Source organism: Dromiciops gliroides, chromosome 2 (assembly GCF_019393635.1).
Source record: "Dromiciops gliroides isolate mDroGli1 chromosome 2, mDroGli1.pri, whole genome shotgun sequence".
Classification (NCBI taxonomy): Eukaryota; Metazoa; Chordata; class Mammalia; order Microbiotheria; family Microbiotheriidae; genus Dromiciops; species Dromiciops gliroides.
The window spans coordinates 82,068,566-82,091,490 of NC_057862.1; the positions used below are offsets into that span (position 1 = coordinate 82,068,566).

At 38.0% G+C, this 22,925-nt stretch overlaps 1 protein-coding gene across 1 annotated transcript in view; it reads right to left on the reverse strand.

The window, feature by feature from the left end:
- The window catches only part of TNKS2 (tankyrase 2), a 68,088-nt gene that overhangs the window by 39,900 nt on the left and 5,263 nt on the right, over positions 1-22,925 (reverse strand). Inside the window, exons 2-6 of the mRNA XM_043983500.1 lie at positions 4,208-4,432; positions 2,821-2,916; positions 1,387-1,423; positions 1,155-1,230; positions 368-462 (exon numbers count right to left, since the gene is read on the reverse strand). Of these exons, the coding sequence (XP_043839435.1) occupies positions 368-462; positions 1,155-1,230; positions 1,387-1,423; positions 2,821-2,916; positions 4,208-4,432 (529 nt within the window). The remainder of the gene's footprint in view (positions 1-367; positions 463-1,154; positions 1,231-1,386; positions 1,424-2,820; positions 2,917-4,207; positions 4,433-22,925) is intronic.

Below are 22,925 nucleotides of genomic sequence, written 5' to 3' on the forward strand. Positions count from 1 at the left end.
TGACAATGGGTGAATAGCTAAACTTTATGTTTAATATGATGGAATAGTATAATATAATTAAGAATAAAAACACAAAAATGTATAAAGTGAAGAAAGCTGAATCAGAAGATTGGTGTGCACATCCCTATTCAAAGAAAAACAAATATAACATTATGGTGTACAAGTATATACAGGCAATGTAAGGCTGAGGAGGAGGGAATAACTAAAAAAGCATTATGGATATCAAGATACTGCAGTTCATTTTTTAAGTATAAATAGGTGCAACTAGTTTTGTTATTTTAAAAGCCATGATTTAAAAAAAAATTCTCTATATAAAGATTTTAAAACCTTTTCATTCTTATAATGTAGAAAATTAAAACAATCTTACCCTTTGTCTTTAGCATGTACATCAGCTCCATGTTGTAATAACAGCTGCACAATCTTAACTCTATTGTATCCTGCTGCTAAATGTAATGGAGTTGACTGAAATAGTAAATTAGATTAATATTAATCTATCAAAATAATAATACTGGATAAACTAGGTACATCATAATAAAGTATAAGGAATTAACTATCAATAAAGACAAGGCAGAAGAGGTTCTACAACTGCAGTTAAGTTAAAGAGGATATACCAAAGCCACAAGTTAAGATATAGGGGACAATGGTATATAATACTTGAAAAGTCCGATAAAGTAAGCAGTTATACCAGGTCAGTTTTACAAATTAGGTTTTTAAAAGTCCATTAGAAATACTATATATGGGGGCAACTAGGTGGCGCAGTGAATAAAACACCAGCCCTGGATTCAGGAGGACCTGCGTTCAAATCCAGCCTCAGACATGTGACACTTACTAGCTGTGTGACCCTGGGCTAGTCACTTAACCCTCACTGCCCCACAAACAAACAAACAAACAAAGCCAAAGAAATACTACAGACACTAAGCAAGTTTGCTATTAACTTTTTTTGTTAATGTAAAGTAGACAAATGAACACCAAATACTGGGAGTATCACAAATTTTGTGAGAATTTTATACTTGGGCTTGATATTTTCTTTAAACAAAAATTTCTTCTTTGCTAAAACTGTTTAAAACTTTTAACCATAAGATGAACACATTTATAAAAAACAACTTATTTATTGCAAATGAATAAACAAGTAATTTGTATATAAATGGAAATACCTTTCTTCCATCACTCGCATGACAATTGACATTTAATGGTGTAAGTAGGGCCATCATTTTTTCCTCATTGCCACTCCTATAACAGAAAATACTTTAGTAATATACACATACTTTGTGAAATCTTAACTTCACATACACACAAACATCTATAGGAAAAAACCCCTATTTTTTCCAAGTTAAGCTTTTAAAAATTTCTAAAAATGTCATAACATATACATTTACTTTATCTTACCTAGCACTTTCCAAGAGTTCATCTTTCTTATATTCACCTGCGAAAAATGAAGAAGTTACTAATTTTCTGGCAGAAGGCTTTTTATCGAGATAAAGTCATTGAAAAGTGAAAAAAAACCCCAACTAATTATATACTTCTTGGTTACATTAATACCTCATTTATCTACAGGTTAGTTATCAGGTAGTCTTAGCTATTTAATTGCACCTTTAAGAAGTAAGCACAAAGAAATTTTATTTAAAGAAGATCCCTTCCAGGTTTAGAAAAAGTCTATTTACTATTAATTTAAATATGGTTTTAATAAGCTTGATTATCAGAAGATGACACATAACAAGAAGAAATAGCTAACACCTAAGGAAGAAATAAAATCAATAAAAAGCAGATCCCAAATGCATAGCAGTCTAGGACTATTCTACAAAAATATAAGTAGCACTATACATCTCAATGGTCCCCCAAAGACATCACTAAATTCTAGCAAGTAGAAAAAGTAACTCATATTCACTATAAGTAGCCTATAAGTCACCTCCCTGCTCACCCCACTACCCCAAAACTCACATCATTAGATCCTGTTCAACAGGTAACACATTTTAGAAAAAAATCCATTAATTTTTTTAAAGGTGCTTAAAAGAATAAGTTTCAGTTGTTGGAAAAAGTAACTTAAATGGAACAGCTTATTTCCTCACTGTGCTACCAAAAATGTGTTATTTTGGGGGCAGCTTGGTGGCGCAGTGAATAAAGCACCGACCCTGGATTCAGGAGGACCTACCTGAGTTCAAATCCGGCCTCAGACACTTGACACTAGCTGTGTGACCCTGGGCAAGTCACTTAACCCTCATTGCCCCAACAAAACAAAAACAAAAAAAAAGTCAGTTTGAGCTATGAATAAAAAATACCTTGAGTAAGAACTTGGAGAATAAATTTTTCTACAAGGTGTCAATGATATAACATCTATGCCGGAACTAATTTAAAAGAAAAAGATGTTTTGGCTCCTTTCAGAAAAGAATTACATATTTTAACTGCCAGTATAGTATTATTTCAGACAGTATAGATATTATACTGTCTTAAAAGGGTAGATAAGGTCATTAACTCTTGGGGAGGGTGTAGGGTGAAAACAAGGACCATACCCACTCAGCATCGCCAAAAAGTATTAACTAGGCTTGGAATTTCAGAAGACATAGTTTCTAGCTCTGGCCCCGTACTAGACTGCCATCTTGAACAAGATGCTTAACTATATTAAACTGTTGTTTCTTCATTTAAACAATGTGGTCAGTGGTACTTGTTTTATAGATCTCCTAGGGCTGTTGTGAAATGAGATAATATGTAGTGTTTATAATACATTCATGCACCAGGTATTACCATTAAGGGGAAAAAACCTATTTACTGAAGACTTTGTTCTTTATGTTCATTCTGAAATATTAGAATAGACCAGTGCCGTACCTGTCAATACTGCTTTTGCAGATGGGTCTGCCAAATCCAATGCTGTCCTTCCATCTGTATTACGAATGGTTGGTTCAGCTCCATGCTGCAAGAGGACTGCAAAATGGCAGATATTTTTCTAATGAGAAGAACTTGATGGTTTTGCATTTAGAAATTAGTATTTTCAAAAGGTCTGGACCAGACAAAGCCTTGAAGATGCTCAAAGGTTGTCTTAATGACATTACTATAAATTCCATACTTGTTTATTATGCCTGACATATTAAATATCTATTCAAAGACCTATAGGCCATTTATGTATTAAGTATCCTAATAAACTACATTTGTATAAAAGCAAGAGTCTAGGATTCAAATATTACCATATGAAGATCCCTCTCATCTAATGAATCAGATGCATCAAGCAAAATTTGCTTATAAATTTAATTTCTCTAAGTGATCCTAATTCCACAATAAAATCAGAAATGTATTTTGCCGGAAAGAAAACAAAAACAACTATTGGTCTTTTAGTCTATCTTTCATCACTAGCTGAAAATCTGTATTCTGGTGGTATAGATAATGAAGAAAAGGAGAGATGGGCCCTGTTAACCAAAGTCTTCATAACAGCCCTTATAATCAAATTGAAGAGCTTCATGATACTTAAATTATCTTATGTAAACTAGCCTGATGCCCTTAGGGTAAATTGTTCATAAATTAGAATGATATGGGATGCATTTCAGTTATTATTTAACTGAAGCTTAGGTGTTTAATTCCAACAAGCTGGTTTTACCTTCTAGCCCCAAAGGTTTCAGACATTTGCATAAATGGAACATTTTCTTCTAGGTCCAAGTTTACTGGTACTTCTCTTTCATCACTAGAGTCATTTAGTTTAGACAGGTTCAGTGGAACAAAAAGCAAACTAAGAAGCTCTCAAGTGTAAAACAGCAACAGGGAGACCATTCTCTCTCTCTCTCTCTCTTGCGCGCGCGTGTGCGCGCGCACACGTTACCAACAGACCATATTCTTTTATTATTCATATATTCTTTTGAAATATCTCGGCTCTTTCACTTTGGGTCTTTGTATCCCTATAAATCTTGGCACAGAGAAGGAATTTAATGAGTGCTTGTAGACTGGCTATCTTTTTTTTCTCCAGAACCATTACCTAGGCTCTCAGCATCTTATTTTTTATTAAAATTAAGTCTAGGGGCAGCTACGTGGCACAGTGGATAGAGCACTGGCCCTGGATTCAGGAGGATCTGAGTTCAAATCCAGCTTCAGACACTTGACACTAGCTGTGTGACCCTGGGCAAGTCACTTAACCCCAATTGCCTCACCAAAAAAAAAAAAAAAAAAAGTCTAGCAAAATTTAAACATAAATCCTGAATGAGGATTCTTCAAGGAAGTAAATGATTACCTATGCAAACATCAATCTTTCCTTTAATCGCAGCTTCATGGAGGGGAGTATAATTCCAGTTATCCCGAGCATTTGGATCTGCACCATGTCGCAACAGGAGATTGACAACTTCGGCATGACCAAAGGAGCAGGCATTATGGAGAGGAATAAGACCCCCATCATCACGAGCTTGGACATTAGCGCCATTTTGTAACAAATACTCAACTACATCTTTCCGACCAAAACCTAGGAGAAAAGCACATTATGTGAAAAACCTTTAGATGCTGTATACAAAAGCAAATTCTCAAAATGCTGACTCATTTGAAAACTTATTTTTAATACCTATATCAATATACTTTTAAAAATATTCACTTTTGACTTCTTGCCAAGATGGCTGCCTGAATGGGAGGCAGACTGCCCAGTTCCCACAGACCTACTTTAGCAAAATCCTGAAATTCCTACCAGAGTAGTGATCAAGACATCCAATGAGAAAATACTTCTCCCACCACTGAACTGCCTAAGAGGTCAAGGAAAAGGGTAGCCCTAACCATCTCTCCTCCTTTTCCCCCTCCAAAAAAAGCTAGCGTCAGCCCAACCTCTGAATATGTGACCAGAGACAACCAGAGGGACACATATGGAACTTGAAAGGCTCTCTAACTAAAGGCAGCCAAGAACAGAAAGCTGCCCTGAGAAAGCCTCAGGATAATAAAAAAAAAAACTCTTGGGATAGAAATGTTGAAAGGGTTTTCACAGCAGAGTAGATTCATACTAGGAGACACCAGGCCCAAGGGTTCTTAGGTCCCTAACAATTGGTGCTGAGTTGCCAGAGAAGGCCCTGAAGATCTAGCACTTTGAAGCTCAAAGATGCAGGGAGACCTAACTAGAGGAGTTGGAGGTCAGTTCAGGAACGCAGGGCAAGACCATTCCATTCAAAAACTCAGCAAGAAGTGAAGCCCAGCCCTGTCACAAAGCCTCGATTCAGGAATTAAAGCTGGAGAAATGAGTAATCAAAAAACAGTATAAAAATTATTGGAAATCTAGAAAGCCCCTGAAAGAGAATAACTCCATAACACCTTCAAGAAGACTAAAAAGATGAAAGAATAAGTACATAAGAGAAAATCAGTCAATCATTAAATATTTATTAAGCATCTACTTAATGTGCCAGGCACTGTGCTAAGCACTGGAGTTACAAAGAAAAAAAAAAAACAAAACCAAAACACAAAAATCCCCCAAACCAGAAAAAACCAGAAAAACAGTCTCTGCCCTCAAGGAGCACAATCTAATGGGGGAGATAACATACAAATTACTATGCACAAACAGGATAAACTGGAGATAAAATTTCAAGGAGAAGGTGTTAATAGTATTAAGGGGGATGAGGAAAGGCTTTCCGTAGAAGGTGGGATTTTAGCTAGGAGGCAGAGATGAGGACGAGGAGTATTCCAGAAATGGGGCACAGACAGTGAAAATGCAGGAGTCAGAAGATGGAATGTCTTGTTAGAGGAACAAACAGCAAAGATAGTGTCACTATACTGCAAAGTACATGGGAAGAGGGGGGAAAATATAAGAAAAAAGGAAAGGTATGAGGTAAAAGGCCAGAGGATTTTATATTTGACCATGGAGTTGACAGGGATTATCAGGAATTAACTGAGTAGGAAGTGACATAGTCAGACCTCTGTTTTAGGAAGATCACTCTGACAGTTGAATGAAGGAGAGTGGAGAAACCAATCAGCAGGCTGCTGCAACAGTTCAGGCATAAGGTGATGAACGCTTGCATCAAGGTAGTATCAGAGGAGAGAAGGGACATATGCTAGATGTTAGAAAGGTAAAGGTGACAGGTTTTGGCAACGGACTGGATGTGAGATATAAGAGATGATAGGGAGTCAAGGATGATACCTAGGTTTTGAGCTTGAGCAACTAGGAGGAACACTGCACCACCTAGCTGCCCCAAGATAATCAGTTTTGGACATGTTGAATTTAAGATGTCCAATAGATAGCTGGAGGCATTAGCCTGGAAAGCAATAGAGGTTAGGGCTTGATAGGCAGATTTAAGGATCAACAGCATAGATAACTGCTTCCATGGGAACTTATGAGATCAACAAATATAGTATAATGGGAGAAGAGAAGAGAGTCCAAGACAAAGCCCAGTAAGACACCCACAGTTAGCAGACTTGACTTGGATGAAGATCCTGCAAAGGAGACAGAGAAGGAGCAAGTCAGATAGAAAAAGATGCTGGAGAAAGTAATGTCATGAAAACCTAGAGAGAAGAGAGTATCAAAGAGAAGGCAACCAACAATGTCAAAGGTTAGAGAGGTCAAGAAGGAAGAGGACTGAGAAAAAGTCATTACATTTGGCAATTAAGAGATGAGTAACTCAACTGAATGATGAGGTAGAAAACCAGACTGGAGAGAGATAAGAGGAATAACTGGAGATGAGAGATAACAGGAAAGGAAGAGGAGGAACTTATAATAGATGGTATTGTCAGGGAGTTTAGCCACAAAAGAAAGAGATAAAGGAGAACAGTTATAAAGTGAGGTTTTTTGGTTTTTTTGTTTAAATGGGGAAGATATAGGCATGTTTGTAGGCAGGAAGGAAACAGACAGGGAAAGACTGAAGATAAGTGAAAAAGTAGAGATAATAGAAGCAATATACTGGAGAAAATGGGATAAAAAAAGGACCACTTGTGCATGTAGAGAGATGTACCTCGGCACAGAAGAGGGCCAACTCATTATGTGAGATGGGTGGAGATAGTGGCAGAGAAAGTGTCAAACCTTACTGAAGTAACGGACTCCCTGAAAACTAGAAAAGACCAAACATGACTTCATGAGACAGTAAGAAATATTAGAAATAAAACCGGGGCAGCTAGGTGGCGCAGTGGATAGAGTACTGGCCCAGGAGTCAGGAGTACCTGAGTTCAAATCTGGCCTCAGACACTTAACACTTACTAGCTGTGTGACTCTGGGCAAGTCACTTAACCCCAATTGCCTCACTAAAAAAAAAAAAAAAGAAATAAAATCAAGATAAAAAAAAGATAATGATTATCAAAATGATCCAATAAGGTCAAAAGTAGATAGATTTTTTTGGGGAAAAGCGTGGATACTACATTTCAAGAAATCCTAAATGAAAACGACTTAGATTTATCGGAAGCAGAAGGCAAAAGTGAAAATATAAAGAATCCACTAAGCATTTCCTGGGGTTGGGGTTGGGGTGGAATGGGAATGAGGGAAGACCAGGACCAAAAAGGAAAAGTCCCATAAATATCACAATAAAAATCCAGAGCTCTGGGTAAAAAAAAGAAAAATAACAACAATAAACAACAACACGACAAAACAAAACTCAAGTTTCCAAAAAAAAAAAAAGCAGTGTAAGTACCAAGGGATGTCAGGATCACACCAAACCTGAAAGCTATTACTAAAAATGAGAGATTTTGTTATACAATTATCCAAAAGGCAAGAGATAAAAGTCTTAAAACCAAGAATGATTAAATGGAAAGAAGTTTACTCCTACAGGTGAGAAAAATGGATCTCTAGTGTAATCCAAGACTTTTAAGCATTTCTGATAAAAACACCAAAGGTATGTAGGAGCTTTGAAATACAAACACACGAGTCTGAAGATAAATTTATTTGAACTGAAGGAATTGCATTCTAAAAAAGGAGAGAACAAGTGTCCTACTAGAACCTTAATGGTTTTTCATTTAACTCCTACTGAAGGAGTTAAATGAAACAAAACAAAACAAAACACCAAAAACCTGTATTCTTGAAGGTGGGATTGTTTCTAAGGACTTGAAGAGTCAAAAAAAAATAGGGCAAAGGGAATACAATAGTATAGAAAGGAGGAGGAGGAGGGGGTGGAACTTGTTATTTTTCTTGTGATTAGGGTATATGAGAAGTCTATACAAACACGGAGGACTTGGTAGGCATCAGATGAATTTCACTTATCTAAAACAGGCAAATGAGGGTGGAACAGACACATATAAGGAGTTTGGTATAGAAATACATCAAACTCAACAGGAAATGAGCAAGGAATGGAGGAGGGGTTGTATTACCAGGGAGGAAAATACAGACTTCCTGATTCTGAAGGGAAGAGAAAAGGGGGAGGGGGGGGCAAAGAACTACAATCTAAGGGAGTGCCTTAGATGCCTTTTAGACAACCGAACAAACTATGGTATGTGAATATAACAGAATATTATTGCACTATAAGTGCAAAGAACCTTAGGTAGTATGAACTGACAGTGAAGTGAGCGGAACTAGAACAATTTATACAAGGACAGCAACATTGTAAAGAAAAACTCTGAAAGACTTAACTCTGATCAATATAATGAATCTTTTTCACTGGGGGAAGAGGGGATGATGGAAGAGTTAGAAATAGTGATGTTAAAGATGAGAACATAGAAACTTTAAAAAAGAATGGAAGCAAATAGAAATTCAGAAGGAAGCACTGATAAATCAGGCCATTTGAAAGTTATGTGCAGAATTTTGTACATACACAAAGTAAACGGTATGAAAAGGAGATTCATGGTTTTATTAAGAATCCATGCTTTGCTTTTTTATTGTGAATTTGGAAACTTTTGATGTTAAAAATTCAGAACAAAAACATTTTTTAAAAATTCACTTTTGCATCTTTGATCATAAATTAGATTATGTCTTTTGAAGTCCTTATGGTTATTATGCTGCTACTTCATGAGCAAACCATCCATAACCTCAAGTGTGTGTATGGGTGGCTAGTTTCAACTGTGTCTAGCTCCAAGAACATCTGAAATCAGGGGGGCAGTTGGTTACCTTGTTAAAGGATCCTTTGTGTGGCTAATAAGTATCAGAAGCCTCAACCTTCAGGCTAGGAGGAAGAACACTGTATCTCCAAAGTACATCTAGTCCAATCCATACTTGAATAAATCTGCTTTATACTATATTTGATAAATGATCCTCAGAGGCAGCACTCGGAAGCAGACTTTCATTTTTGGGCTGCTTTAATTCTTTGGGAGTTTTTCCTTATATTGAGTTTAGGTTTGCCTTCTAACAAATTCTTCCTATTGCTCCTACTTGTCTTTTGGAGCCAAGCATAAGTCTACTCTCTCTTCCACATTTAAAATAATTTCCCCTCTTATTCACGGGCTATTATTTTTATTGTTAACATACTTTCACTTAAAAACAGCTTCTACCACCTGTTGAGATCTACATGTCTTTTTTTTTTTTTAAAGGCAATGGGGGTTAAGTGACTTGCTCACGGTCACACAGCTAGTAAATGTCAAGTGTCTGAGGACGGATTTGAACTCGGGTACTCCTGAATCCCGGGCCGGTGCTTTAACCACTGCGCCATCTAGCTGCCCTCTACATGTCTTTTAATGTATGATGGTTGCATAATGAATATAATGTACATGTTATTCGGGAAAAGTGCCAATATTTACTTAAAATGGTAAAATTAATGCTGATTACAGATACTGGAGGAAAACAGTTCATATTATAGTATTTTATGGATCTTCTCTCTCTTTTTACATTCCCTTCCTTGGTGAAAAGAATAGCTCACATTTTGTAGTGCTCTGAGATTTGCAAAATATTTTACATAGCTTGCTTCTATTTTCATCACTTTGAAGATGAAGAAACTGATGCTCTAAGAGGTTGTGATTTGACCATGGCACAGCTAGAGTCAGATGTAGTACTTGAATCAAGGCCTTCCAGACTCCAAATTCAGCACTCTATTCATTATACCATGCTGTACCTCTGATACTATCTAATCCAAAAGATTAAATTCTCTACATATAGAGGGCTCCCAAATATATAAAACCAGTTTTCTCCTAAATTCCATTTCTGTACTGACTCTGATGATTATTTCCACCTGGATGTCCCACTGTCATCTCAAACTCAACATGTCAAAATTAAACTTATTTTCTTTCTTGTATTTATTTTATCTGAAGACATGGTTTATTCTATCAGTAAACTCCTTAAGAATAAGGACTATTGGAGCAGCTAGGTGGTGCAGTGGATAGGGCACTGGCCCTGGATTCAGGAGGACCTGAGTTCAAATCCAGCCTCAGACACTTGACACTTACTAGCTGCGTGATCCTGGGAAAGTCACTTAACCCTCATTGTCCTATAAAACAAACAAACAAAACCCCAAAACAAGAATAAGGACTATTTAACTTTCATCTTTCTCTAACACCTAAGCACAACCCCTGGTACAGAATTGGAACTTAATGCCTTTCAGTTAACAAGCATTTATTAAACAGCTAGGTGGAACAGTGAATAGTGAAGGCCTTATAGTCAGGAAGACCCAAGTTCAAACCTAGCCTGAGACACTTACTACCTGTATGACCCTCAGTAAGTCATTTAACCTCTGTCTGCCTTAGCACAAAATGAAGATAATAATAGTACCTATCTCTCAGGTTTGTTGTTCCGATAAAATGGGATCATGTTTGTAAAGTACACTTCAAATCTTTAAGTAAGCAGCTACTATGTGCAAGGCACTGTGATAAGCACTAGGGATATAAGGAAAGGCAAAAGACAGTCCTAGCTCTCACTGAGAGACTGCATACAAACAATTATCTACACACAAGCTCTCTTTCTCTCTTTATGTGAGGTTAAGAATGAAGAATCAAGGATGACACTGAAGTTGTGATTCTGTCTAACTGGAAGGATGGTAGCCTAGATAGTAATAAGGAGAGTTTAAAAAGGTAGGAAGGGGTTGGTAAAAGATTAAGAGTTTGATTTCAGATATGTAGAGTTTGAGATGCCTATAAAGCATCCAATATGAAATACAGAAAAGGCAGCTTGGCTGTAACTCAGGAGAGTCATTTAATTTCCCCATTACTGACCTTCCCTGCAAACTTTCCTATTTCTGCTGATGGCACTACTATCTTCCCACTCACTTAAGTTGATAACTAGTCATGCTTGATTAATTCTCTCATTTTAATGATCTTAACAGTTTGCCAAATCTTGTTGATTTGTCTTCAAAATATCTCTGGTGTGTTCATTTTTCTCTCTTCATGGGTATATGATGCAGTCACACACTACATCAGGGCCTTTTCATCATTTGCCAGGATTCAATTTTACCAGCATTTATTAAACCCTCACCGTGTGTTAGGAATTGTGGATACAAAAACAAATATCAAATAGTCTCTGATCTATTGGAAAGAAAGCAGCATATACATAGATTAAGTAAATCTACCACAATGACAGCAAAATAAACTAGAGCATACATATGACCATGTCACTTCCATGCTTAAGTTTTTAGTGGCTCCTTATGGCCTCTAATATAAAATAAAACTTCAGGGGGCAGCTAGGTGGCGCAGTGGATAAAGCACCAGCTCTGGATTCAGGAGTACCTGAGTTCAAATCCCACCTCAGACACTTGACACATACTAGCTGTGTGACCCTGGGCAAGTCACTTAACCCCCATTGCCCAGCAAAAAAACAAACAAACAAACAAAAAACCTTTCAGCCTGGCATTTACAGGTCCTACACAATTGTGTTCCAATCTGCCTTTTTAGTCTTATTTCAGTCTTCTCTTTTCCACAGTCTACATTTTGAACAAATTTAATTACTAGCTAAGTTTTGAAGTCAAGCCTTTCATTTTTGACTAGGGATGTGACATACATCCCTATGTGTTTACACAGTCTGTCCCTTGTGTCTTAAATGTGTTCCTCCTCTAGGTCTCAGAATCCTTATCTTCCTTCGAGTTATTTCAGTTGCCACCCCCTTTTTGAAGCCTCCCTCTAGCCCCCATTTGTAACATTCCCTCCCCAAATTACCATAAGCATACATTTATGCATATTATATATGTAGATGTACATATGTAAAGGACACGTGTGTGTGTATACACACATATACCATAGCACTGTAGTAAAAAAATATGAAAGTTTTTTTAACAGTCGGTTAGGATGATTGAAAGACGCCAGTTTTTCTTTAAGGACCACCCTTTCTGGGAGGAGACCAATGGCATGAGCTACGCACGCCAGTGCGCCTGCTGCGCATGTCAGACTGCCTGCTATGCACTCGACTTCTGGGGTGCGAGCTGAAAAGGCAAGGAGAGAACGGAAGTGGGGCTTTTTTCTGTCTTGAATTGGTGCTCCTTTTTTGGTATGTTCTATAGTTTCCTGCAGGGGGAGCAGTTTCTGCTGATCTGATTCTAAACTTGGATCATCTCTAGTAGAAACAGCCATCTTGAGGACTCTCTCCATATGTGACAATTCAGAAACCCCTGCCACTTTGGCTTGCAGAGAATTGGGGAACCAGTTAAAACAATGTGGCATACCCCAAACTCTAGCAGCTTAAATACCTTAAAATTTAACAAGCATTTCCTTCCACAGGCAAAAGCACTGAAGCACATGGCCTAGTTTTCTGGCCCACCTCAATTTCTCCCACCCTTTCCTTACCCTATACCTATTTTTTTTTAATCCTTTTTGTTTTTTGTTTTATTTTGACTTTTGAAAGGTACTGAAAAGACCTGGAATTCACCACACCTTTAAGTTCTTTAAGAGCACAAAAGGGTGCTTAGCGAATCTTTTGCTTTTTATTTTTGGTTTTTGGTTTTGCTTTGTTTTTTTTTTTTTACTTTTGTTTCTTTTGCTTTTCTTTAAAAACCCGATTTTGTAAACTAAGTGACTTTTCAAAGGCATTTTAAGTATATGCTATTGAATATTGAATCTTGCTAATTGAAGTCTTATTTCTTTTTGATGAATTAATCACCACTTTAAGTATCTGCTACTGTTATACTAGAGAATTCATGTATAAGATGATGTGGTCTACTTGTTAAAAGAAGATTATGTAATAATGTCTAAAAGAAGATTATGTAACAATGTCTAATATAATCAGCTATTTACATTCGTTTATTATTTATATGTCATTATACTCTGGGTATGGTTTGGAATTATTGTATATATCACTAATATGTTCTCAGTTATGCAGCATAGCACACATTTTTACCATCATACTGTCTTTGGTGAAATTAATGAGATTTCGGAAGTATGGAAACGTATCATTTCAGAGACTAACTTGCTGTGAACTCTGATGCAGGCCCTGGAGAGAATATATGTGCAACAAAAGGAGAGACAGGAAGGGGCAGCTAGATGGCACAGTGGATAGAGCACCCGTCCTGGAGTCAGGAGTACCTGAGTTCAAATCCGGCCTCAGACACTTAACACTTACTAGCTGTGTGACCCTAGGCAAGTCACTTAACCCCAATTGCCTCACTAAAAAAAAAAAAAAAAAAAAAAGGAGAGACAGGTATACGTAAGTCCATGGTTTGCTTATGATGGTGACTATGTAGAGCACAATTACTAGGCACAGTCCAGTATTCATCCCCTCTCCCTCCTAATTTAACCTAATTTAACTGAACTTATTTATCTTTTTATCTCACTCAGTTGAACTCACCTGTGGCCTAGCACAATCACTGGCTGTCTCGGAACCATGAGATATGGTATGATAACCTTTCCATAACATTTTCAGGTGTCATGAACACATACTAAATTTGGCTTTGATCCAGACACATGGTGGTAAAAAGTGTTACACATTGCATAACTACCTCAACCCTCTATTACAAGTCTAACCATATAAAGGAGGGAATGTAATGCAATTTATTAATTTGATCATTGACAATGCTATGCTAAGGTTTAGTAAAAAAATACAGCAATTCAAACAGTTAAAGAAGATAATCCAGCTTTCTAGACCAGAGTCCAGAGTCCAGAATCCAGTTTTCCAGACCAGAATCCAGTTTCCTCCTGATGACATCTTACCACTTCAAGAAGACAAGAGAAATCAGAGACTCTATATGAACTGTTTTGTTTTATTAGCTTTTACTATCTCCTTTCTGTTATAATATACATCATCTGTAACATGTACCCTCTGCAGAGGCTCTCCCTTTGCAAGACTAATGTCAAAGCATTGGTTCATGAGAAAAAAAAAAATCGCCCCTCTGGACAAAACTTTCCTCTCTTCCTTTTCTATATTGTTGTTCACATTTTATTAGTTAGCAATAGTTATTATATTCTTTTTACTGTTCCATCAAGGAAACATTCCGTTCCTTGAGGAAGCAAAGGGGGGAAATGTAGTAAAAAAATATGAAAGTTTGTTTAACAGTCGGTTAGGATAATTGAAAGACGCCAGTTTTTCTTTAAGGACCACCCTTTCTGGGAGGAGACCAATGGCATGAGCTACGCACGCCAGTGCGCCTGCTGCGCATGTCAGACTGCCTGCTATGCACTCGACTTCTGGGGTGCGAGCTGAAAAGGCAAGGAGAGAATGGAAGTGGGGCTTTTTTCTGCTCCGCTGGTCTCCTGGCTGCGCTGCACAGACAGACTCGGACTGGAGTTTGACTTGGCCCGGCTCTCGGTTAACAGCACGCACTTGACTTGGTCTCTCTCCCCAAAAGTGGCCTTCGGTTTTGGTGAGTTTTATACAGAATATAGACTAAGCCTAGACTTAAGACGATTTGTATTGTATTTCTATTTTCCTATCCTTCTAATCAACATCACCTTGTGACTACCAAACAATAAAGGCTCTATCTAGAAAACCAGAAGCTTCTTCCATTTACTAGTCTGGGAGATAAATTAAGGGAAAAGTTAAGTAGGGGAGATTTATGATCTAATATCCAATTTTAATCTCACAGCACAGAGACTTTCATGCTGGATGAATGAAAAAAGAAAGGCATGTATCAAGCATTTGCTATATGCAAAGCACCAAACATACCAATAGAAAACAGATCATCCCTACTCTTGAGGAGCTCATTTTCTAACAGGGGAGACAAAGATACAGGATGGTTCAGTCACAGGAACTTAATAGATAAGCTTGTTGAAAAGCTGAATTATCTCCCTTGATCCTTGAAACAACCCTTTAAGGTACCAGGTAATTATTATCTCTGTATTCTTGAAGGGCAAGTCATTTAGCTTCTCTGGAGCCTCATTTGTAAAACTGGGAAAGCATCTTCACCTGCCCCCAAAGAATTGCTATACATTAAAACAGGATTTCAATATTGGCTATTTTTTGTGTACCTGTAATTAACATTAATACTATCAGTGATTGATTATGGATATGGAGGGTTAACAAGAAAAATTAAGATTTTGTTTGGCCAAAAGTTATTTCGATGACTTGCCATTTATGATATAATATTGCCTTGCGTAAGGTTATTGGTATATAATGACAAGTCCAAATTCTGAATATTCTAAGTGACTTTCAGAAATAGTAAAAATAAAAATCTTTAAGCAAATATATCTAAAGCTTCATTTAGTCCAACAGCCTACTTTAAGAGGAAAAAGATTATTTTGGGGAAATATGATCACGAAAATCTTTGAAAATCACAAATATAAAACAAACCAAAGACACATGGAAAAACCAGAAAACGCAGTTTTTGTTGTCACTGATGAACTTTATTAAAGATTAAAATTTGGAAACATTTAGATCTCACATATAATGTGGGGTCCAATGGAGAAGTGTATGCGTACTAACCTTACTCTTTAGTTATAAAAATATTTTGAGGGTTCCAACTCAAACATTTATGAAATGTCTATGTGCAAAAAATGAAACAGTATTGCCCCTCAAGAAACTTACATTATGTTGGGGCCAGGAGATAGAGTATGAAGGAGTATAAACAAGTATGACAATCAAAAAAGTGTTGAGTTTGGATACGACACCTGAATTATGTCTTGAAGGATTGCAAGAAGCAGAGATGAGGAAAAAATATAGTGAATTGTGGCTAAAGCAGGAAACACAGAGCAAGTAACTGGCCATTTTAAGCAATACTGACTCTTGGCTGAATTCTTACCTGTTGATTGATAGTGGTCCAAATCATAGAGATAATATATGCCTTTGAAAAATTATGTGAGGGGCAGCTAGGTGGTGCAGTGAATAAAGCACCGGCCCTGGATTCAGGAGGACCTGAGTTCAAATATGGCCTCAGACACTTGATACTTACTAGTTGTGTGGCCTTGGGCAAGTCATTTAACCTTCATTGCCCCAGGAAGGAAGGAAGAAAGAAAAGAAAGATTATGTGAGGGAGAAGATCTGTATGTTATCTAGGTTTACCATTAGCTTAGAGTTTCTACCCTCTCTTGATAGCTTTTTTTTTTAAAGTTTCTTAGCATGGATATGAAATTAGTTAACTGAGAAAAAAATCAAACTATTACTGATTCAGAAGGGTAAGTAGAAAACAGATGATAGTGCTACTCTGACAAGAAACATTTATTAAGTCCCTGACATTATGCTAAACACTGGATACAAAGGCAAGTGTTTTGAGTACCTTATAATTTAGTCCTTTGGGGAGGAAGACACTAATAATTGGTAGAATCAGGAAAGGTTCAATGTAAAAAGTAGCTGCTAGACCTGAGTCTTGAAGGTAACCAAAGATTCTATGGCACAGACTCGAGTGAATTCCAAGAGCAGGTGACAGCCAGTGAAAATGTACAGACAAGAGACAGTGTCATATGTGAGCAAGAATAAGAAGGCTGGATCTCAGAGTGTGGGAGAGGGAGTAATGTGTAATAGAGCTGGAAATGTGAGCTGGGGTGGAATTGTGAAGGCTTTAAAAATGCCAAAAATAGGGGTTTATATTTGATCCTAGAAATAATGGAGAAGTACTGGAGTTTGTTGAGCAAGAATATCAAACTTGTAAAGCAATTTTTGTAGCTATTGTGGCAGATAGATTGAAGTGGGGAAAGAGTTGAATCAGAACAAGTAAGAAGCTATTGTAATAGTCCAGGGAAGAGGTGTTGAGGGTCTGAATTACAGAGGTGGCAATGTGAGTAGAGAAAAGGGGACAGATGTGAAAGATATTGTGTCAGCAGAAATTACATAATCCACTAAATGACTGGATGTGTGGAATGACAGTAATGAGTCAAGGATGCTGAAGATGAGAACCTGGGTTACTGGAACGATGGTGGTGCTCTCAACAATACTTAGTCTGGAAGAGGGGTAGATCTAGGATGAAAAAGATAAATGTTTTCTGTTTTTCACCCTAAGGGGAAGAGACCATTAAAAAAAAGTTCTGCATCTTCAGAACCTAGTATATGATAGGTCTTCTATAAATGTTTGTTGAGTTCAAGATGACATTCCCAAGCACCTTTGAAACATGTCTATGGGTAGTGAGAATACTTTTTTACCAAAATGATTGCGGCTCCAAGGTCCTTCCTTTATCAGAGCTCCAACCTTGGGAGTAACAGAAACCCATATATTATGGGAGCCAAGAGATTAAAGAAAAACTCTCAAGTGGCAGAAGCCAGGAGCTCGGGTGTGTGTGTGTGTGTGTGTGTGTGTGTGTCTGTATTAGGCAACAGCTGGTTCAGGTCCAAGGATGGTTCTCTATGCTACTTAGAAATTGACCTTGACAGCTCTAGTTTTGAGAATGAGTATGGTGTAGTGAATAAATGGGCTGGCTTTGGAGTTAGAAAGATCTGAGTTTAAGTGCTGTCTGACAAATAATTGCTTTGTGACTATAGGGTGTCACAAACCTTAGTGCCTTTGGTAACTGTTTCTCAGTGAGATGATTTGCACAATTCCATCAGTGAGGAAAGGCATTCCCCACACCGATTAAATCAGATCCTTTCTCAGCTCTAACTTCAGAATTTCACAGGCTCAGAAACCCTATTCTACCGGGTTCAAACCAAAGCAATAAAAATTTCAAACTTAATCTTTAAGATTGTCTAGCCAGATTATTTTTGTAAACATTGTATCAATAACTATATGTTCAAATATAGGAACAGTACTTGAGGCAGAGATTCAAATCAGATTCCCTAGACATTAGATGAAAGGGACTTGGGTCCTCCATGAGACTACAGAAACAATAAACTAGCAAGGACCAGGTTGTAGTAACCAAAAATGAGTTTATTTAGTGAAATTTGAACAAGGCCATGCCAATAATGTCATAATAAGGATAAATAACAACAGAGGTGGAGCAGGCTATCTGAATATTTGGGGAGAAAAAAGGAAGGACTAACACCTATAAGCAGTATAAAGAAGGAAAGAGATAAAATATGAAGCTCTTTATTTCTGAGAGACATGGAAATTTTAGCTATGTTTGTTTATTTGTGGAGAGCAACAGTGCTTGTGACATACATGCTCCTTGACAAAATAATGACTAAGGAGAACTAACAAGAAGTCAAGTGGTGGTGTAGAAAAAGTGCTGAATTTGGGGTCAGACTACTGAGGTTCAGATTTGGGTCCAGTCACTCCCTCCCCATGTGACCTTGGGCAAATCCCTTCATTGCTCTCAACTAAACTTCCTCACTTACAAAATGAGGGGGTTAGGCTGGAAGTCTTCTGAGGCCCCTCTTACCTTAAATAGGATCATAAAAGAAATGATACCATCTAGGCTGGTGTCCCAAAGGTGCAGCAACTCATATGTGCTGGCTACTGCACAAAATAATAGGGATTGCAGAGAAAGCAGAACCAACAGACTTTGATGGAAAAGGGAATGGATTTACATGGAGATCATCACACCACAATAGAAATAATTACTTCTGGGAATATGCATTTTTCTGATGTCTAGAAAAGGGTGGCTATGATTAGTTTAGAGATTACAAAGGGAAAGATTGATACCTCTTTGGGAATCAAGTTAGGAGGGCTAAACATGTGATCTTAGAATACAGAAGCTGTCCTGAGACTGTAGTTAAAGGTTCTCTGGGGTTGACAGTTTCATCCTCTGTCAATTTAGAAAATAAAAATCAGTGAGCAGGACCCCCATTAGGAAGTGAAAGAGTATATTTCTAATGTTGCATTTTTGTGATGTCTTTGAAAATTGGGATAATTGAGATCTAAATCCCTAGATCCAATCCCCCCTCCCCCACAGAAATATGACATAAAAGTAAGGCAGTTTGATGTTTTTTCTGGTATCTTTGGAAGAGATTCAGCAGTATTTTATCTTTGGGGGGCGGGCAATGAGGGTTAAGTGACTTGCCAAGGGTCACACAGCTACTAAGTGTTAAGTGTCTGAGGCCGGATTTGAACTCAGGTCCTCCTGAATCTAAGGCCGGTGCTTTATCCACTGCACCATCTAGCTGCCCCCCAGCAGTATTTTAACTTAAGATCTCAAATAAGGATACTCAATATTTGCTCAGATGGTATCTTTATTTGCCTTGTGGACTAACTGAAAGTACAGAGGAAAGGCCACAGAGCTTTTGAAGGATTTAACCAATAAGCATTTATTAATAGACAGACTCTGAGGAAACAGAATGACAAAAGTTAAACAACAGTTTCTGCCCCTCTAGAAGCATGTACATACTTATGTAGGAATAGATAAAAGGTGAGAGAGGTGGGATACTAAGAATTAGGAGGCTCAGGAAAGGCCTCTAGAAGCTGGCACTTGAGCTAAGTCTTCAAGGAAACTAGGAGTTCTAAGAAATGAGGGTGAGGTTAAAGTATATTCTAGATATGGGAAATAGCCAACACAGAGAATGGTAAACAGAAAGCTATGTATGTAGAAGGCCATATTGAACCATTCAGTACATGAAGAGGAACATTATGTAATAAGGTTGGGAAGGCAGACTGGAGCTCTCCTCCAAATTTCCTACCCTGTGCTCTGGGTATAGTAAAAACAAATGGCTTCTGCCCTTAAGTTCAGAAATTTGTTCCACTATTTCTTCTTAAAGGGCTCTTTCCCTACTGCTCATTTCACCTTCCCTGGCTGCCTTCTGTTTGTAATCTTCACTATTCTACCACTGCTACCTCTTTTCTCTGGAGGGATTAGGTTGCATTTATCTAAGTAGTGAATCATTCAAATGGAAGATGGTGCTCTGCAGGGTGACTGAGGCATCAAAGTTGGAAAGGTGAGAAGACCCTCTATTTTCTCCTTTTATAAAGAGTGACAAAATCTTTCATCTCTGAGGACTTCCTCATCTAGGTCAACACCATATTAAGAGAGTAAGTAGTATGCTGTAGTCCAACATGATCAACAAGATTTCTTGAGCGAGAAATGGCAACAACATATGCCAGGTGAATCAAACCACTGCCACCATCTTCCCTGAGATCCAGTGGAGAAGACCCTAATGCTATGCCCAAGAGGGAGGAAAATCTCATTCTTCTGCCCCCCACAACCACTGGCCCACTGCCACCACACAAAGGAATAACCTTTGTAGAAACATGACCTGCAAGTATTATAGTACACCAAGACTTCTACGCCCCAGCCACTGAAGACTCTCCTAAATTCTCACCACCAAAGTCCTTGATGCTTTCAAACTGTTCAATTTAGAAACATATTGTTTTATCAAGAGAAGTGATACAAAAGAAAACTAAACCTAAGACCTAGAAACATATTGTTTTATCAAGAGAAGTGATACAAAAGAAAACTAATCCTAAAACCTAGTGGGCCTTTCAGCTGAAGACTCCTGGATGTGTTGTTTTTCCCTATCAGAATGTGGAATATCTTACTTTTCTATTTGTATCACCAGTGCTTTATGACATATTAAGGGCTTAATTAATTAATGCTCTTTCAGATAGAGCACCGGCCCTGGAGTCAGGAGTACCTGAGTTCAAATCCGGCCTCAGACACTTAACACTTACTAGCTGTGTGACCCTGGGCAAGTCACTTAACCCCAATTGCCTCACTTAAAAAAAAAATTAATGCTCTTTCATTCAATTTTCCTTTTCCTTCTATCCATACTTCTTTCTTGTCTCTTCCATCTTTGTTCACTCTAAGGTTACTTGAAAAGACTGGCCCTTGAATTGGGGCTCTTCTTTTTCATTTTGGTCAATCAATTAGTAAACATTATTAAGTGCCTGCTGTGTACCAAGCACTGTGCTAAGTGCTGGAAATACAAAAAGAAGCAAAAGAGAGAAAGCTTACAATCTAATGGAGCGAATGGTCAGAAAACTAAGGAACCACAGCATATCAGCTATGTGGATCTTTCTCAGTTCTTTAGATACTTTCAAAAAGGTCTTGCATTTTTCTTTCTGTATTCCAGGTTTGGAATGATTCTGGACATTCAAAGAACAGAAAACTGGTCCCCTTATTCTACCCAATTAAGGAAACACCAAAAGAAAACATTGGTTTACGAATATTTATTATTATTATTATTTTTAGTGAGGCAATTGGGGTTAAGTGACTTGCCCAGAGTCACACAGCTAGTAAGTGTCAAGGGTCTGAGGCCGGATTTGAACTCAGGTCCTCCTGAATCCAGGGCTGGTGCTCTATCCACTGCACCACCTAGCTGCCCCTCAAATATTTATTATTATTAGAATTAGGCTTTGCTTTTGGAAGGTGAATTAAATCTGGTGCTAACATATACAATCATATTCTTGTGAGAATCAGGGTGCCACCCCCTGCTGAGAAAGACATTGTGAGAACCAGGGTGACACCCCCTTGAAAAGAAACCATGGGAGGGGCAGCTAGGTGGCACAGTTGATAAGAGCATTGGCCCTGGAGTCAGGAGTACCTGAGTTCAAATCCAGCCTCAGACACTTAACATTTACTAGCTGTGTGATCCTGGGCAAGTCACTTAACCCCAATTGCCTCACTTAAAAAAAAAAAGAGAGATTCTGTAGAAAAGAAACCATGTGACTAAGCATCTAGAAGCTGCATGGCGTCAGGAAGTTATGTCTATAGAACCGCCTGTAAGTCATGTCAATCAATGCTACCAGCCAATTTGCTTGGAGCTGTGTGTGTGGGGACAGCCCTGCTTCCTGTTTCACAAGGGGCTTCTGGGAGAAGGCAGTGAGGATTGCCCTTTTTTCATTTTGGGACTCTGGGTTGGTGGCAGAGAGAGAGAGAGAGAGAGAGAGAGGAAAGGAGACAGGCTATACTCCATGTGTTATCTTTACTCTATAATAAATGCTTAAAAGCCTAACCTGTTGCTGAATTTATCAGTAAACCTTAGTTAATTTCTCCCCCACACTGGGGTCAGGTCAGGCAACCACACACTAGATTTTAAACATCACATTCTTCTAGTTTATTATGGGCTACAAAAAGTATGAAGGGAAAAGAGTCAAAGAATACACGAAGAATAGGATTTTGATTTCTGCACCAAGGCTTAAAATTTAGGAATGCCAGATTCCTGACCAAGAAAAGAGCACAACTAACAAATGATGGTAAAAGAATGTACTTTCTGGCAGCTAGGTGGCGCAGTGGATAGAGCACCAGCTCTGGATTCAGGAGGATCTGAGTTCAAATCCAGCCATTAGACACTTAATTACTAGCTGTTTGACCTTGGGCAAGTCACTTTACCCCAATTGCCTTATTCCCCCGCCCCCAAGAATGTACTTTCTGAGTGCCTTGCAAATTTAATAAAAAGGGTTTAAAAATAAAATATGTTAGGGAGGAAGAAAATGCCTGTGTACATATACCAAGGTAGATATAGAGAGTAGCTACAATGAATAAAGACTAGCAGTTGAGACACCCACAAGTTCCCAGACAGCAAAATCCAAGGAAGTTTCCACTGGTAAAAACCCAGGGCCTAAAATATCTATACATAAACACCCCAAGTTTATATAACATGCGAGTTGAACTAGAGGTCTTAACATAAGGAGGCAAATTTGACTACCCAGGTATCACTGAGGCTCAGTGGGATGAAATCTGATTGGAATATGATTCTGAATAAATACAGCTTACTCAAAGGAAAATGGTTAAGTAAAAGTAAGGTAGCTTGGTATATTAAGAAGGAATACTCAGGTGAGACAATTTAGGAAGAACATGGAGGACAGCATCTTGGTTAAGGTCAGTGGAAAGAGTAGCACAAGTGTAGACTATATATGTTATCTGGAACATATTAAAGAATGGGCAAAAAAGAAGAAACCGTTCAGGAAGCATCACAAGCCTGGTATAGAGGCA